The sequence below is a fragment of the Prionailurus viverrinus genome, chromosome D1 (assembly GCF_022837055.1).
Source record: "Prionailurus viverrinus isolate Anna chromosome D1, UM_Priviv_1.0, whole genome shotgun sequence".
Classification (NCBI taxonomy): domain Eukaryota; kingdom Metazoa; phylum Chordata; class Mammalia; order Carnivora; family Felidae; genus Prionailurus; species Prionailurus viverrinus.
The window spans coordinates 108,922,976-108,938,569 of NC_062570.1; the positions used below are offsets into that span (position 1 = coordinate 108,922,976).

Genomic DNA, 15,594 nt, shown 5'->3' on the forward strand with positions numbered 1-15,594 from the left:
GCCGGGGCGCGGGAGGCGGCAGAAGGCCGGGCACCGCCCCGCCCTTCTTTCCAGATCTGCTGCCATTATTTCATTATGGTTTTAATCTCACGGCTCACCAAATCGCAATGCCAGTTGATAAATGGTGGCGACACGGGTTCCAGAGGGAGGACATAAAACCTGAATTCTTCCGAGGGCCCCAGATCCGTACCCTTCCGTTGCTGGCCTTTCTGGAGCTCTGGTCTTCCCCTCTCCAGAGCAGGGTGCCAGGGGTGGGTGCGGCTGAGTGTTCTGCGTTCGGCGGGGGTGGGGGTGGGGGGTTGCTGTCTCCCAGGGCTCTTCTGAGAATTTTCATGTCTTTTTCTGGGCTTTGTGTGAGCAGCCATGGAAACCATTAGGTCTAATCAGCTGATAAAAAAAAAAAAGAAAAAGAAAAAGAAAAAGAAAAAGTCCCTGCACCAATTACCTGTCCCGGGAGGAAGCATACAGCACAGAGGAAACACAGAAAGTCGCTGTTGAGGTGACTGTATCTGTGTGTTGGGGGGGCGGCGGGGAGAGAGAGAGAGACAGAGAGAGAGAGAGAGAGAGAGAGAGAGACAAGGACACTGGCAGTCAGAGAAAGCGTTTCTCTGTATCAGAAAGGAGCGCGGCCCAGCTCTGGCCAACCTGAGATAGGGTCGCACCGAGACCACCCCTTCCCTAGGGTCTCCTGAGCCACCCGACCAGGACAGATACACCTCCGCCTTTAGGAACAGCATTGTCTGCTCCCCCCGCCCCCCCCAAGACACTTTGTCTACTTACTCAATGATTTCTAGGAGAAAACAACATTTTCGTGACTCTATGGTCTCAGGAAAATCGTACGAACTGACCCAAGAAGTAGTTAAGGACCGTGTATGTGGCTCTATCTACCCATCTGTATTTAGAGACACGACATAGAGATAGCCAGGTAGATAGGTGCACCTCCGAGTGGCTGGGAAACCCACCGCTCCCGTGGGGCTTCCACGGAGTATGGTGCACGGAACTGAAGAGGGTTGCGGCATGGGAACAAGAAAGTTTGCTTTTTAATCGCCCGCACCATCGTTCAAAGAATGCAGCGAAAGACATGCTCTTTCTTGCAAACCTGCAAGGGAAATGGTACGGAAAGAACCAGGGAAGGGGTTTCCGGACAATATCTCCGTAGCGAAGGATCTCTTCTTCCCCCTCTCCTTTGTGAGGAGCCGGAAAACTTTCCGTCACGTTGTCGCCAACGAGCGGCCGGCAGCGGGAGCCGCATGGGGGCCTCGCGTGTTGGCCGTTCTCTCTGACGGCTCTTTTGTGACGGCCCTGAACAGAGCGTGAGGCATACACAGACGCTGTACAGGTAGTATCTTTCCAGTTCAGGAAAAAACAAAAAATAAAAAATAAAAAAACCCTGACCCAACCCTGCCTGCCATATTATTTTTTAGTCTTTCCCTCCCCAGCTGGCATAATTTGGTATAAGTTATGTCTTCACCAACGTCAAATCCCCCTCCTACCTTCGATTCTTTAGGAAAAAAAAAAAAAAAAAAAATTTTTTTTTTTTTCCTTTCACTGTCGCGTTCTATGAAATCGTCAACCCTTCCCAAACTTGGCTTTCTGCTGGGCAAGTCGTCGTGGAATTTCTCTTCCTTGCTCTACGGGATGGCAGCAGGCTGGGGCAAAGCCACGTCGTCGCCAGGCCGGGAGGAGGCGGGAGCTGGGGCGGAGGCGGCCCGGGGGGCTGGCATCATGTGTAGGTGTAGTCTATGTCGGGGATGCCGCCGTCCCGGTAGCCCCGCGTGGTGCCGTAGCCGATGGTGTGCGTGCCCTTGCAGAGGCTGCTGCCGTTGGAGGGGAAGATGGTGTGGACCACGTACTCCTCTTTGGCGCGGTAAGGGTTGATGGGCAACATTTGCAGTCCGGGGCCTCGGATTTCCAGGATCGAGTTGTCCTTCTTGGTCCCTGACTCCATATAGTCATCCTTTTTCCGGCTGCCCCGATTGTAGGCCCGATCTCGGGTCAGCAGCTCTCCGGCCCGGTGCACGTACCAGCAGATGGCCCCCAGGACCAGGAAGAGGAAGACGAGGGCCACGGCCCCACCGATGATGCCCGCCAGGGGCAGGCCTGCCATGGGGTCTGCGTTCTGCTCCTGGTTAAGCGTGGTGGTGGGGCCGTGGCTGTCGGCCGTCTCCGCCTTGGCGCACACGGGCGTCTCGTCAGCCACGTAGGTGTTGCCGGTCTCCATGGTGACCATGCAGATGATATAGGTGGACTTGGGCTCCAAAGCCGTGAGCAGGTACTCTGTCTTGTCCCCCTGCACCAGCGTCTCCGTGATGGAGCCCACGGCCGGGCTGTGGCCCAGGCGCAGCCAGCTGAGCCGGAAAGAGGAGGCGGGGAGCGTGGCCTTCCACGTGATTCGGATGGAGTCCGCCGTCAGGGGCTTCACGTGGATGACCAGGGTCTTGGCGCCATCGCCCGTGGCCATGGGGTAGTCGAGGCTGGAGTCGGGGAGGCGCAGCCCTGGCCTCTTGGCCTTGAGGGTGAAGAGCGAGCCCTGGGGTGTGGTGGCAGAGGCGTGGTCGCCGGCCGTGGTCTTGGCCGCGGCGTTGGCCGCGCCGCCCTGCGCCCCCGTCTCGAAGCACTCGTCCATCTCGCTGGTGATGTCCTTGATGGCCATGCCCCGGACCTTCTCGGGGCCCTGGCACATGAGGCCGCGCACGTTGACCACGGCCGCCCGCGCCTTCACCCAGTCCCGCAGCCACATGAGGTTGCAGCCGCAGAACCAGGGGTTGTTCCGGAGTAGCAGCTGGGCCAGGCTCTCCAGGTCGTCGAACAGGCCCCGGGGCAGCGTGGTGAGGTTGTTGTTGGACAGGTCCAGGCGCTCCAGCTCGCGCATCTTGGCCAGCGTGTTGTAGGGGATGTGGCTGATGGCGTTGTCCTGCAGGTAGAGCTTCTGCAGGTGGGCGCTGGGCAGGTTGAGCGGGGGCGCGGCCAGGGAGTTGCGCACCAGCGAGAGCTCGGTGAGGTTCTGCAGGCGGCTGAAGGTGTCGTCGGCGATGCGCTGGTTGGCCAGCAGGTTGCCATCGAGCACCAGGCGCCGCAGGCTGTTGAGGCCCTTGAAGGCGTGCAGCGGGATGGTGGAGATGCGGTTGTCGTCCAGCCGCAGCTCCTCCAGCGTGCGGGGCAGCCCCGAGGGGATGCTGCTCAGGTGGTTCCGGCTCAGGAACAGCAGCTTGAGCTGCTTGCTGTCGGCAAAGGCGTCCTCTTCGATGCTGACGGTGGACACGGAGTTGTCGTCCAGGTGCAGCTTCTCCAGCAGCGGGATGCGGGCCAGCGAGTCCCTGGCGATGGCGCGCACGTTGTTGTCCTGCAGGTGGAGCTCCCGCAGGGAGCGGGGCAGGTTGACGGGGAACTCGTCCAGGTCGTTCTCGTACAGGTAGATGACCTGCACGTTGACCTTGGTCTTGAGGTCCTGGGGGATGCCGGCGTTGTTGATCTGGTTGTTCTGCAGGTAGAGGGTGGTGGCGTCGTCGGGGATGTCGGCGGGGATGGAGGTGAGTCCCCGGTCGTTGCAGTAGATGAAGCCGTTGTCGCAGCGGCACACCGAGGGGCAGGTGGTGCTGTCGATGACCTCCGTCAGGAAGGCGATGAGCCCGTAGCAGAGGAAGAGCCAGTCCCGCAGGTCCATGGTGGCCGTGGTCATCACGACGGTGGCTGTGACGGTGGCAGCAGGGGTGGCGGCGGCGGGGGCGGTGGGGTGTGCCGCCACCATGGTGGACAGCTGGGGGGGCCGGGCCCCGCCCGATCTGGAGCCTCAACACCTGCAATGAGCACAAGACACGTGCGGTGAGAGCCAGTCACGGCGCCCACCCGCCGGCCGCCAGGGGGTCCCCGCGGGGCAGAGGTCGAGCCTGGAGGTGCACGCCCCGCGGCCCTTTGTGTGCCAAGGTTACGCCCCAGGCGATCCCTCGGGCTGAGGTCAGACTCGAGCGACGTCTGGCCCACGTCAGATCTCATCGGGGGCAAAGATGTCTGTGAATCGGGCGGCCACGGTCTCGGGCCTCCCGGACGGTGATTTCGAGCCGCGGGTGAGGTTAATTTAGTGAGAGCCCCGCCGCAGTTTCTGATTCTTCTTTCGAGACTTCACACTAAGCCAGTCTTTATGGCCAATGGTGAAAGTGGCTGGTCAATGTTGATGGGATGGATTTAAGGCGTGTTTTATGGATTCAGAGCCGCTATCTCTCACTGGAACGGAAACTCGCATCCCTATCTGGCTCGTACCCAGGGTCTGAAGGAGAAGCTTGTTGCCATGAGGCCTGTGAGCCTCAAAGAGGGGGCGGGGGGGGGGGGGGTGTCAGTAGAACCTGCAAAAAAAGAAGCTGCCAGCATTAGCCACTGGTGAGCAGTGGAGAGCAAGGAGCTTCATTGTCTGGTGTTAAAACAACATGTCCTGTTTGTCACTCATGCATTTTATAGACAGAACAACGAGGTGTCAACGGAATCACTTTCTTGTGTATTTACAGAAAACTCCTTTATCAGACGTGCCCTCCCTAGCTCTGCATTCTGTGTTGTGCGGGAAATTATTCCACACCCTTCCCAAATCATGCAACTTTCATTTGTATGTATATATACATATATACATATATATATATATGTCTGTATATACGTATACCTGTTCCATAAATATATATATACCTGCTCCATAAATATATATATATATACCTGTTCCATATGTGGGTATATATATGTGCATATATATATATATGTATGTATGTATGTATGTATCTGTTTTCTTGCATTTAAAGAAATGACACAAATAAAAAGAGGGAGGGGTCCATGCTGAAGCAACCGGCCGCAAGGTGTAATTTCGGTTTTCACAAATGGAAAAATTGCCGCATAGATTTTTCTCATATTATTTTACTGTTCATAGTAAAAAATCAATTAAGGAGAAATCATCCTTCACCCTCAGCCGGGAAGGTGTCTTCGTGCGGCCGGCAAAGGTCTGCCGCGTGCCTCTAGGTGCACGAAGGCTTTTCCACGGCGGGACCCGATCAACTGCCTCTCGGACCGTGAGCTGCGGCCCCAGCCCGAAGCCGGCCCAGCCTGGTGTCCGGAGCAGAGTGAGGACCCTGCTCGCCGAATGAGTCAGTGGGGAACCTCTCTCGTGCGCGGGGGACTGAACATCTCCGTTTCTCAGCCACATCAAACCTCTCCCTTGTCCGTGCCTCTCAATGCCCCGGACGACCGCTCCGATCCGTCTAGCAAAGCCATCTTCACCCTTCAGGACCATGCTCAAATGTCCCCTCCCCTGCTAGGCCTTCCTAGCAGACAGAGCCTCCCTCAGCTCCATCCATGTGTCCACCCATCCACCCACTCGTCCATCCAGCAGACCTTTAGGGAGCCCCCACCACGGGCCAGCCCGCGTTCCAGCCGCTTGGGATTCCATTCTGGCGGGACGGTGGCTCCCAGTATAGTGTAGACCTCTCCTAGAGCTTTATGAATGTTTAAGTCACTTCACCTTCCCAGCGAACCTGAGGTCAATGCTCTTCTGAGTCCCACTGGACAGAAGAGAAGACTCAAGCTCACAGAATGTTAGCACACCCAAGACCACTTGAGAAGTGGTAAGGGGGCGCCCAGGCCAGAACCCGGGCCGCTGGGTTCGTGGTGCTTCATCTCGTGCCCATCGCTGTGGGCCGCAGGTTGTACCGTTGGGGGATTAGTGCTTTAACGTCCCCTACTAAATTTCAGGTGCTCAAGGGCAGGGACCGTGGGCTGTGTAGGCCTGGTGTGGCCTGGCATCGGTGATCACCGAGGTGCCGAGCAAGGCAGGAATGCCTCCACTCACCCCTACACACTCGTGCCCCTCATCTGCATTTACAGGGGCCTTTGGACAGATCATCTCGGCAGCTCCGAGGCCCTCGGGAGCAAGCTCAGGCTTTGTCCATGGTTAGCGCACTAAGCCTCCTCAGGCCCTGTTTGTTAGCCGCAGGAAGTTTCGTCCATGAGGTGGACCCGAGGCAGGTCAAGGGCCAGCAGAGGGCAGCTGGCTAGAAGCAAGTGAGGGCAAGGGGGAAGGGTGCATGGGGTCTGTGCGTGGGGCCAGAGGGACCCCGTGGAAAGCCCGGACAAAGCGGGGGAATGATGAGACCCTGTCCAACACTCTGGGCTCCTGAAGTCAGCGTAAGCCCCCTCTACAAGCACCTGCTGGCCCCAGGGGCTGAGGACACTTGCCTGCTTATTCCTGCCTGTTTCCTTGAAGCCCGTTTCCCAGCCCCTGGAAAACGGGGCTATGGGTCCTGAGCCCACGCCCAGCCCCGCCCCTTGGGACTTAGAGTCGGTCTCTGCTTCCTGCACTCAAGCTTGCACTTGGGGGATTTCTCGATCGTCTTTGTTGCCCTGGCTCGGCTGCCCTGGCCCACTTCCCTCTCTTATCCCCCTCCAGAGCCCTGCACCGTGCTGCCCAGCCCTCCTGCCCTCAGTGTCAGCGAGAGTCATCCTGTAAAATCCAGCTGGAGCGTGGGCATCCCACACTGCCTGGCCCTTGTCCGACCAGATTCCCTCACCTCTCATTACATCCAGGATTGAGAAGGGCACCGGCCCAAACTATACAAGAGGACAGGCTCGAAACAGAGCTGCTGCATAGACCTGGACGTGCTGGCCTTCAGAGGACAGGGATAAACCCAGGCACGGCGGGGGGGGGGGGGGGGGGGGGGGGGGCGGGGGGCGGGGGTGTACCAACCAGCCAGGTCTCACCCATCCCCCGTCACAGATGCGTGTCTGTATCTATGCCAGCCTGTCACATACACACGAAGGTTATGGAGCCTGGGTATCCTGTCTCAAGATGCTTAGGAGCAAAGAGGCAGGGCTAGAGCAGGTGCTGGGGACAGGAAGGCTCAGGCCTACTCAAAGGCCACCTTGCCTTGGTCTCAGAGGTCACGTCTGAATCCTTCTGTCCCGGGCCCCAGCATCTGGCCGGAGGATACACACCTTCTCTGATCTGTCAGCTGCCGAGTCCTGGCATATGGGATGTGGGTGGCTCCTGGGCTTGGCCATTTTGGGGCAGTGCCCTGAGCAAGGGGCGGACTTGTTAAGGCCAAAGCCAAGGCCAGCCACCACATTCTCTGGCACAGACATCAGTTTCCGGTGCCTGCTCAGCTCATGGCCACAGCCCTCAGCTTCCAGAGGCCCTGGCATCATAATAGAGTCTAAATTGCACCTTTCAGAGATGCCTGATGGATAACCAAGAAGCATTTGGGAGGCAGGAACCCAAGGCCTTTCCCTTCCCCTGTCTGCGGGCCTCATCCATCTTGGCTCAAGCCTCCCCTCGCCGCCCCTTCCCCAAGGCTGCAAAGCAGGGCAGGGCCTGGGGGGTGGGGAGGAAGAGGCATGCCTTGCTGGAGGAGCCTTTAATTGCCTGGGTGCCAGGTGGCCTTTTTATTCCTTTGTTGTGTGTTTGATGGTTTATGTGGCCATCAAATTAAACCCGGTAAATTGCCCGTCTTTTACGGGGTCACTTGTGCGGATTCCGCAGACTTCAGCATGATGTGAGTTACGACTTACCAGCTCCGTGACTGACAGCAGGATCCTTCCCTGGGAAGGGAGCAGGGAAGTGGCTCAGACTGGAGGTATATAGACTCCCAGTAGCCAAGGGGGGGACCTGGAACATCATTCTTGGCATTCTCCATCAGTCACCAGCTCCTGCCGTCTTGCACGGCAGAGGAACCTGGGTTCGAGTCCTGCCTCTGCCACGATGGGATCTTACACAAGTTGCTCGGCCTCTCTGAGCTTCAATTTCCTCATCTATAAACGCGATCATAGTAGTTCTCCTGTAAGGGGAACTTACTTTTGAGGGCTCAATGAGAAAATACGTGCACAGTTACCCTCGTAAACCTGTACATACCCGACGCATGAGGTATAAAAGCTGCCTCGATTCTCTGACTGCCCCCAGGCACGCCTGCCTAGGCTCTGCTTATCTCTTTCCTCTGCTCTCCAGGGACCCCTTCTTCACCCCACTGCCTCTCTCGTGCCTCCAGGGTAGACTGGGAGCCTGTAGCCCAAGCTGCCTCCTGATAGGGACCCCTTGTCAATCGCTGTGACGCCGGGTCCCCTCTACCTCAAACTGTGCATCCACAGCCCCACGCCTCAAGCTACAGCCTGGGCCACACAGAGCTGGCCCAGCAACACCACGACCCTCCTGGGTTACCCCAGACTGCTCCAGCCTCTCTCTCATGGGGAGCTGTCCAGGCCCCGGGAAGGGATGTGAGTAATCGGTGGGGCTCATCGCTCAGCTCTCGCCTTGGTCCCCCTGGAACTCTGAGACGCAGCCCAGCCCCCGATTCCTAAAGGCCTTGACCTCCCTCGTGCTCCCTCTGGGCCGTTGCTCCGTGCTGTTCCTGATCTTTGCACACCAACGCCCCCTCCCCCGCTCAAGCCTGGCTGAGCCAGCTTCTACTCCTCCCCAAGACTTCACCTTAGAGCCCCGTCCAGGAAGCTTTCCCCAGAAGCCTCTGCAAGGCTGACTCCACGTTGGCTTTGCTCACAACCACTTCACTGGTGGTTATTTTTCTGCCAGCTGAATGGAGGCACCTCCCTGTCGGGAACCCCTGGCTTGGTGTCTTCCCCAAGTCCCATCAAGCTGGGTTGCCAGAGGCCCAGGGACTCCTGGGGGGTCCAGTTGGGAGGGACGGTTGGCGTGAGGGCGCCTGCAGGGGGCAGCTGCAGGACACAAGGCCTAGCCAGGCCCCGGGCATGCTGGATAGGAGCTGGTATCTACCGCTGCAGGTCCTGGGGGGCACAGTTAGGTATGAGCATGTTTCTAGAAGGAGCTGGAGGTCCCGGGCAGGAGAGGGAAGGCAGGGCGGGCCTCCTCCTGCCCCCGGGCCCTGGCCTGCCTTCCTGTTCACCAGGGAAGGCAACTCGTCTGGGGACATCCCGAGGCTGGGTGCCCCGAAGGGCCAGGCACAGTCTCAGCCCCCACTTTAGGAATCAGAAAATTCCAGGTGGTGCCGACCCCAAGAAGGAGGCGTGGGAACCAGCATCAAGGAGGGGAACAACAGAGCTGGGTTCGAACCTGGCCTCACCAGCTCCCAATTGCGTGAACTGCAGCGACGCCTCTCTGGGCCTCAGCTTCCTCCTCTGTAACATGCTGCCGAGAGCCCCACTCTCCCCGGAAGATGACAAGACAGGGTGGCGCGGAGGGCCCAGCACAGGACGCGTGGTTTTAGAAGGAAGGGCTGCTCCATCCTTCCCGGGAGGGGCCCCAAGGAGCTCCTATGACCCACTCAGGGCAGCTGTCCGGCTGTCTTGGCCGAGCTTGGCCGGGGAGCCCCTCCCCCTCCGCTTTCTGGTCCTTCTCTTCAGCAATGAGCATTCATTGTGTTTTCCCTAAACCTTGCCAGGCCCTCTGGTCCTTACTGGAACAGCAGGGTCGGAGGCCGGAGCAAGATGTGCTGAGCAGACTAGGGACGGAAGCAGCTTCTGAGACCAGAAGGGGAGAGACAGGGGACCCTGGCCCCAAAAGGAGCCAAGACTTCCCCCCCCCTTCCCCCCACCCAGGCAGGGAGCTTCACCAAGGCAGGATCACCTCCATACCTGTGGTGAGTCCTCAGCAAACCTTTGTTTAAGTTAACGAGGGGCCCCACACTTCCTTCCCCACCTCTCCAGCTCACCCACAGGCAACACGGAAAGAGGAGGGCCATGGGGCAGGCGGCTGGCCTCTGCCTCCTGGAGCTCAGCGAGGCCTGGCAAGAGCTCCCCCCACCTCCAGGCTCCCCCCACCCCCACCCCTGTAAGGCAGATAGCCCAGGGGGCTCGCCTGGGCTCCGTCCAGCTGCCCCACCTGCTGAGGGTGGCCTCAGGTCTCAGGCCTTCCTCCGTAAGACGGCACCATAAGTGATCCGCTTCCCTGGGTGTAAGCTACGGTTGTTTGCAAGCCTGAGCAGCCCTGAGCAGAGGGCCTGATGCAGCATTCCATTTGGAACAGGGGACCCTTCGCTGTTCTTAGCAGCAGGTAGCGCCCCCTGCAGGTATAGATGTGAAGTGTGGGCCAGAGGTGGAGGGGGGACCCTCAGACTTCTGGGTGAGCGGGCCTGTTCCAAGCCCTAGCTGAGGCCCAGGCCAGTCTGAGCCCACTGGAGGCACCTCCCTCCGGCAGGGGGCTGGCGGCCACGACCCTCAAGGCCCTCCCAGCCCAGGCCTGCACAACTCTGCTCCTGCTCTTATCCACGGGTGCCATTGAGAACTTGTAGTGGGAGGGGAGGGCGGGGGTAGGGGATTCTTTTAAACCCTAAAGTTAATTATTTTTCTAATTTCATGCCGCATGCATTATGCATCAGCTGTTACCACTGGCGGTAATTGCAGACAGGTATGCAAATCCACTAAAAATGTACCTCGAGTTCACCTCCCCGCGTGGGCCGTCTGGGCGGTGCCGGGCAGCGGGATGTCCTGAACTTCAGAGAATGCAAATCCCTTTAAAAAACAAGACTTTAAAATTGTGTCTTAGGAGGTTAATTATATTGATAACAGTGTTCGATATTAAACTATTCAGGGCCGGGAGGGAGTGGGGGGATGAAAGGAGACACGTGTAATTTTGTTTCTCTCTCTCTCCCCGCGTGATTTAATAAGATATTCCTGCACCTGATATTTCTGTCTGTCTGTGTGCGTTTTTAGTAAAGCTGCCGGGACTGAGGCTTAATTCCTTTGGGGAAGGAAAAAAGGAAAGGAAGGGGAGTTTCGGGAGGCCGAAGAGGGACGTGACGGCCTTTTTTGCCGGGGGGGGGGGGGGGGGCAGAAGGAAGGAAGAGAGAAGGCAGCAGTGGAGGGCTGGTGCCAGCCCCCGAGAATAGGTGGGGACCCCTGGGTTTGCAGGGTCAGCGCGGCTGGGCTTCTAAGCGGCCAGCAGGATCCTAGCAGCCAGGGGCGGAGGGAGAGACTGGGTATGGTGATGTTTATTGATACTAAAGCAGAGGCTGGGAGCCGGCTGGGGGTGGGGCCCCGTAGGAGCTGTGTGGCATCCCTTAGACGCGGGCCCTGCTCCTGGGCAGCCCGTCCTGTGTATCGATCGTGAATTGATTATCCAGCCCTTCCCATTAGAATGGGAAGTCCTATAACCCAGGGCATGTTCTGTCCTGTTCACCAGCCTAGTACAGAGCCTGGCACGGGAATGCTCGTAGACCTCTGTTGAACGCACGAGTGCAGGACGATGCCAAAAGGGAGGCCCCACAATCTGAAGCCTAGAAGCAGGCAGCGGGAGAGACGCGGGAGAGGCCGGCCCCCCTTCAGCCCCACCCTAGGAGGTGATAACGACTCAGGTGCCCTCACCATGACAGCCCAGAGAGGAAAAAGGACTGACTTGTCTGAATCGTGCCGCTCACTGCTGGGGGAGGAGCTGGACACAAACCCGGGCCCTGGACTCGCCGTCCAGTGCCCTTCCCTTCCCAGGTGTCTTTCCTGCCCTCTCACCTGCCCAGGGGGGACCTCCCCAGCCCCAGAGAGAGAAACCTGAGGAAGACCCCTGTCTGCCCCCCTGCTCATCTCTTATGACCTGGTGCTGCCCAACCACAGATCTACCTCCAGGCCCCAGAGGCCAGCCTCGCCTTCTTAAGTTGGCCTCTCTCCTCCTACCCCACAGGTATGCGCAAGGGTGGAGCCTACCCTCAGGACCCCGGAATCGGGGAGGTACAGGACTTTGGAAATTATCTGCCTTTCACAGAGGAGGAAAAACCGAGGCCCAGAGAGCGGAAGGGATTGGTCCAGGGCAGAGAGATAACCCCCAGCAGCCGCAGCCACTCCTCCCCCTGCCCTCCTCCTCCAGCCTTGGCTCTGAACTCTCAAACCCTTTCCCAGAAGATCGGCACAAGGAGGGTGATGGTGCACAGTGGCCAACACAGGGGCTCATGGGGGCGGCTTCCCCTACCGACAGGTCTGTGGACCCTTCTAGCCCTAGGGGCTGGGACCCATTAGTGGCAGTAGCTGGCAAGGGGGAGCGCCTGCTGCCTGCTGGATCCTTCATGACCTCCCCTCCCCTCCAGCTGGCCACAGCCCTGCAGAGACTGCGCCCCCAGCGCACAAAGGGGAGCACATTCAGGGAGCGGAAGGGATGTGCCCGAGGTCACACTGCTCACACCAGGAGGGATGGGGCGCCAACCCATATCGGCCCGGCCCCACAGCCCGGTTTGTTTCTCTTTGCCTTTCTGCCTTGGGATGGAAGGAAGTCGCACAGCTCACCAGAAACAGCCCGGCGCTGAGCAGAGTCTCCATAAATATTTGGGGCACAGGCCTGGGGGAGCAGCGGTGGGTTCCAGGAATTGCCCCCAGCCCCTCCTAGGGGCTGGGAGTTGAATAGGGACAAATGACCGGGGAGTGGGGGACACGTGGTAGGGATGGGGAAAGGGAGGCCAGGTGGGCAGGGGCCGAGCTCGGGCTCCCAGCGATCGTGACGCCTTTCGGCCCGCTGCCGGGCTGGCGCGCCTTTATAATAAATAACAGCAAATAGCCGATCCGCAGGGCATCTTTCACGCCGGTGGCTAATAACACGGCTATTAATGCCCCCGCAGACGGCGTGCGCGTCGCGCCGCGCTGACGAATGTCCCGGGCCCTGGCGCAGTCATAAATCAGCCCCTCTCCTGGGGAAGCGTGCAGAGAAGTGTCATTTTCCATCTTGGTAATGAATTGGGGCTTCCCTGCCCTGCCCTGGGAGCCGCTCCTAGAAGTTGCCTGGGATTTGTGTTTGGGGAGGCACGAGCCCTCCCTCCTGGCCTCGGGGGAGCCTGGGGAGAGTAGGCCCTGCCCCCCAGGCAGGACCCAGCTCCCCACCTGACAAGCCCGGGAGGTTCCGCAGCCTGAGTGAGGAGGAGGGGCCCTCTGGCCTGCTGTGTGATCTTGGGACACTTGCTGCCTCTCCCTGGGCCCTCAGCAAGCCACTCTCACCCAAAGAGGGGCTGGACTGGAAGCCAGAGAGCAGTGATGCCCAAGGGCCAGTGGGTGCAGGGTCTTGGGTGGTAGCTTTGGGTCAACCCCACCCTCGGTCCCTCCGTCCAGGGCAGGGGCAGACCTGGATGGAAGGACTCCCTCCAGCTGGAGGGCAGCAGGTGCCATGGCCAGTAGCCCCGGTCACCAAAGGTCCTGCCTCCCCCCAAGGCCTCACTGCCGCCCCCTTTGGGCACAATTCAGAGGGGCTCAAAGTAAGACCTCCCCGCCCCCGCCCCTGCCCAGGCTGGAGCATCCCCCCCACCGCAGTTTATGCCCAGAAGGGCCAGGACCTTATACCCTGGGTCGGCTCACCCCGGGGTAGAACACAGGCCACTCACTGGGTGGCAAAAGACCCCTCCCCTGGCAAACTACCTGAATTGAATGTGTGGGGCGGGTGGGCTGGAGCTGCAGACTGGGGGGGCTCTGTGACGCCCCAGTGCAGTGCAACCCAGCCGGGAAGCAGCAGGCCCCAGCCGTCTCGCGTGCTATGCCTTCTCTGGGCATGAGGAGTCACGGGGCCTTCCTGGGCCACCCAGAGCCCATCTGCGTGCGTCTTACCTCCTCAGCTGCAGCCCCGGAACCTGCTGGGTCTGGCTGGGGTCTCTGCTCTGGATGCTTCCGGTTGAGCTGGGCCCAGACACAGTCACATTCTGGCCCCGCGGCCCTGGCACCCAGGCACGGGCCACAGACTCGGGGTGTTGCGTGGAGCTGGGGGCGCCCCGGGGAGCAGGGAGGACACCCTGCTCGTGCTCAGACGTGGCTTCGGGTCTGGAGCGGCATCCTCTGTCCCCTAGGCTTCAGGCACCGCTGGCCTCTCCCCCCGGAGTGAGGGGCGTGCATGAGGGGTCTGCAGAGGCCCCCCCCCCTGCAGCCCCGGGACCCCCGTGTGCAGCCTGAGGGTGTTCTGGGCCCCTGCTCCCCAGGCATGCCCTACAGCCTGGCGTCCATCCCGCGGAGGTGGCCTCTCGCTGTCCTCTTTCAACTTTTGCCCTTTTGTCTGCTGGCCGCCACCTCCTCTGCAAAGCTTCGGCGTGGCTTTTACCCCCTTTTCTTCACCAAGTTTTTCTTCTTCTTCTTTTTTTTTTTTTTTAATCCCTTTAAGTCACTCGGCAGAATGGGCCCCGGTGCAGAGAGCGTTCTTGCGTGACAGAGCTGAGAGGGAGCCACTCTCCAAAGGATCGGTATTCCTGCCACTCAGGCTGTGTCTCCGGGGGGGAAGGAGGGGGTCCATTACCCCGCTGAGGAGTTCAGATGTTCACCGCGGGGCTGAAGCTGCTGACATGCGCCGCTGAGCTGTCAGGCCCCACATGCCTCTCTCTGGAAAGATGTTCGGGTGGGTGGGGTGGCGGGGGGGGGGCGGTGGACGCTCAGTCCTGCTTGGCTTCTCCTGTTCCTAGAGAAGGTTTTCTTGCTGGGGAGGCGGGGCGGGGGAGGGGCGCGTTCTTCCTGCTTCGTCCCCTGGTCTCGTCTGTCCAAAAGGGAGGCCTTCGCACCCACTCCCTGCCTCCTCACCTGCCAAGAAACAATACAAGCGATTAAGCCCAGGGAAATTAGGAGCCGCACAGGGACAGGCAGCCTGGGCTGCAGCCGCCTGTCCTCCCATCCCTCTGGAACCTGCTTTCCGGAGCACCACATTCCAGGGAGCCGGGAGGGGGCTGGGATGCTTCTTCCCCCATCTCCCTTCTCTTCCGCAATCCAGATAACAAACAGGGGGCCACGCAGAGCACCCTCCTCAAAGCTGCCCGGTTTCCTTTTCCTGGAGGGCGGAAGGACCGGAGAGAGAAACATGAAGTTCGGAGGGCTCCTGGCCATGGTGGGGGCTGCCTGCACGGTCCAGAGCTGGCTCCGCTTCCCCCAGCACCTGCTCCTCTTGCTAAATGTCATTCAAAGGATCCAACTGGGCCACCGCGGTCTCGGCTTCCAGAAACAGCACCGCCTTTCCTCCCCGCCGCCGCCTCGGGAAGCGGGAGCATCGGGGAAGCTGGGAAGTTGGGTCTCAGAGTCCCTGGCCTTCCACTTCCCAGGCCGGGGTCAGGCCTCCACACCCCTAGTGCCCTCTGAGGCCATCCTCCCCTTTCCGCAGGGACCTGGGGGCAGGGCTGGCTGTTCCTCAGAACCCAAAACAAAACCCGATCCCTCTGGATCGCCTCTCATTAGCGTGGCGCCCTGCAGCCCTGCGGTGCCCCGGTGTCCGTATTCCCCCTGCAGGAGCCCCTCTTTGGAAAAGGGCTTTTATTACACATCTGAGAGTGTTAGCTCTGGTTTGAAATCGGATCCAGATGGGCTCAGCTGCATCTGGGCGGTCTTCTTTGTCGGGCCCAAGGTGGCCGATTTGAGGAAGGCGTGTTGTCTGGGGCCGTTACAAATAAAAACAGGGATATTTAGGGCGCGTGTTTTAATAAGCCCAGAGCCCAGACTGGGGGCGGGAGGCACTGCCCACCGGACGCCCAGCGCGGCAGGGGCGCGTGTGGGACGAGGGGTGGGTGCTGTCCAGGTGGAGCGCAGGCCGAGGCTGACGGGGGAGCCTTGGGACAAGCCTCCCCGAGAGGAAGGAGGTTCAAGAACCAGCAAGCCCCGCAGGTCCTGCATGGCCAGGCCCTGCTAAATGCCTGGAGTACGAGCAGGCAGGCGGAGTGCGGCCCCTCCAAA

General features: G+C 59.8%; 2 protein-coding genes across 2 annotated transcripts in view; one reads left to right on the plus strand and one right to left on the minus strand.

Annotated features, from left to right (window-relative positions):
- Window positions 1-15,594, plus strand: part of MACROD1 (mono-ADP ribosylhydrolase 1) — a 142,897-nt gene that overhangs the window by 40,207 nt on the left and 87,096 nt on the right.
- Window positions 1,724-3,748, minus strand: FLRT1 (fibronectin leucine rich transmembrane protein 1). The gene has a single exon (XM_047876821.1). It carries the CDS (start codon window positions 3,746-3,748, stop codon window positions 1,724-1,726), a length of 2,025 nt encoding a protein of 674 aa, XP_047732777.1.

Coding starts and splice junctions, on each gene's coding strand:
- FLRT1 (XM_047876821.1), bottom strand. CDS start 3,748: ATGGTGGCGGCACACCCCACCGCCCCCGCCGCCGCCACCCCTGCTGCC.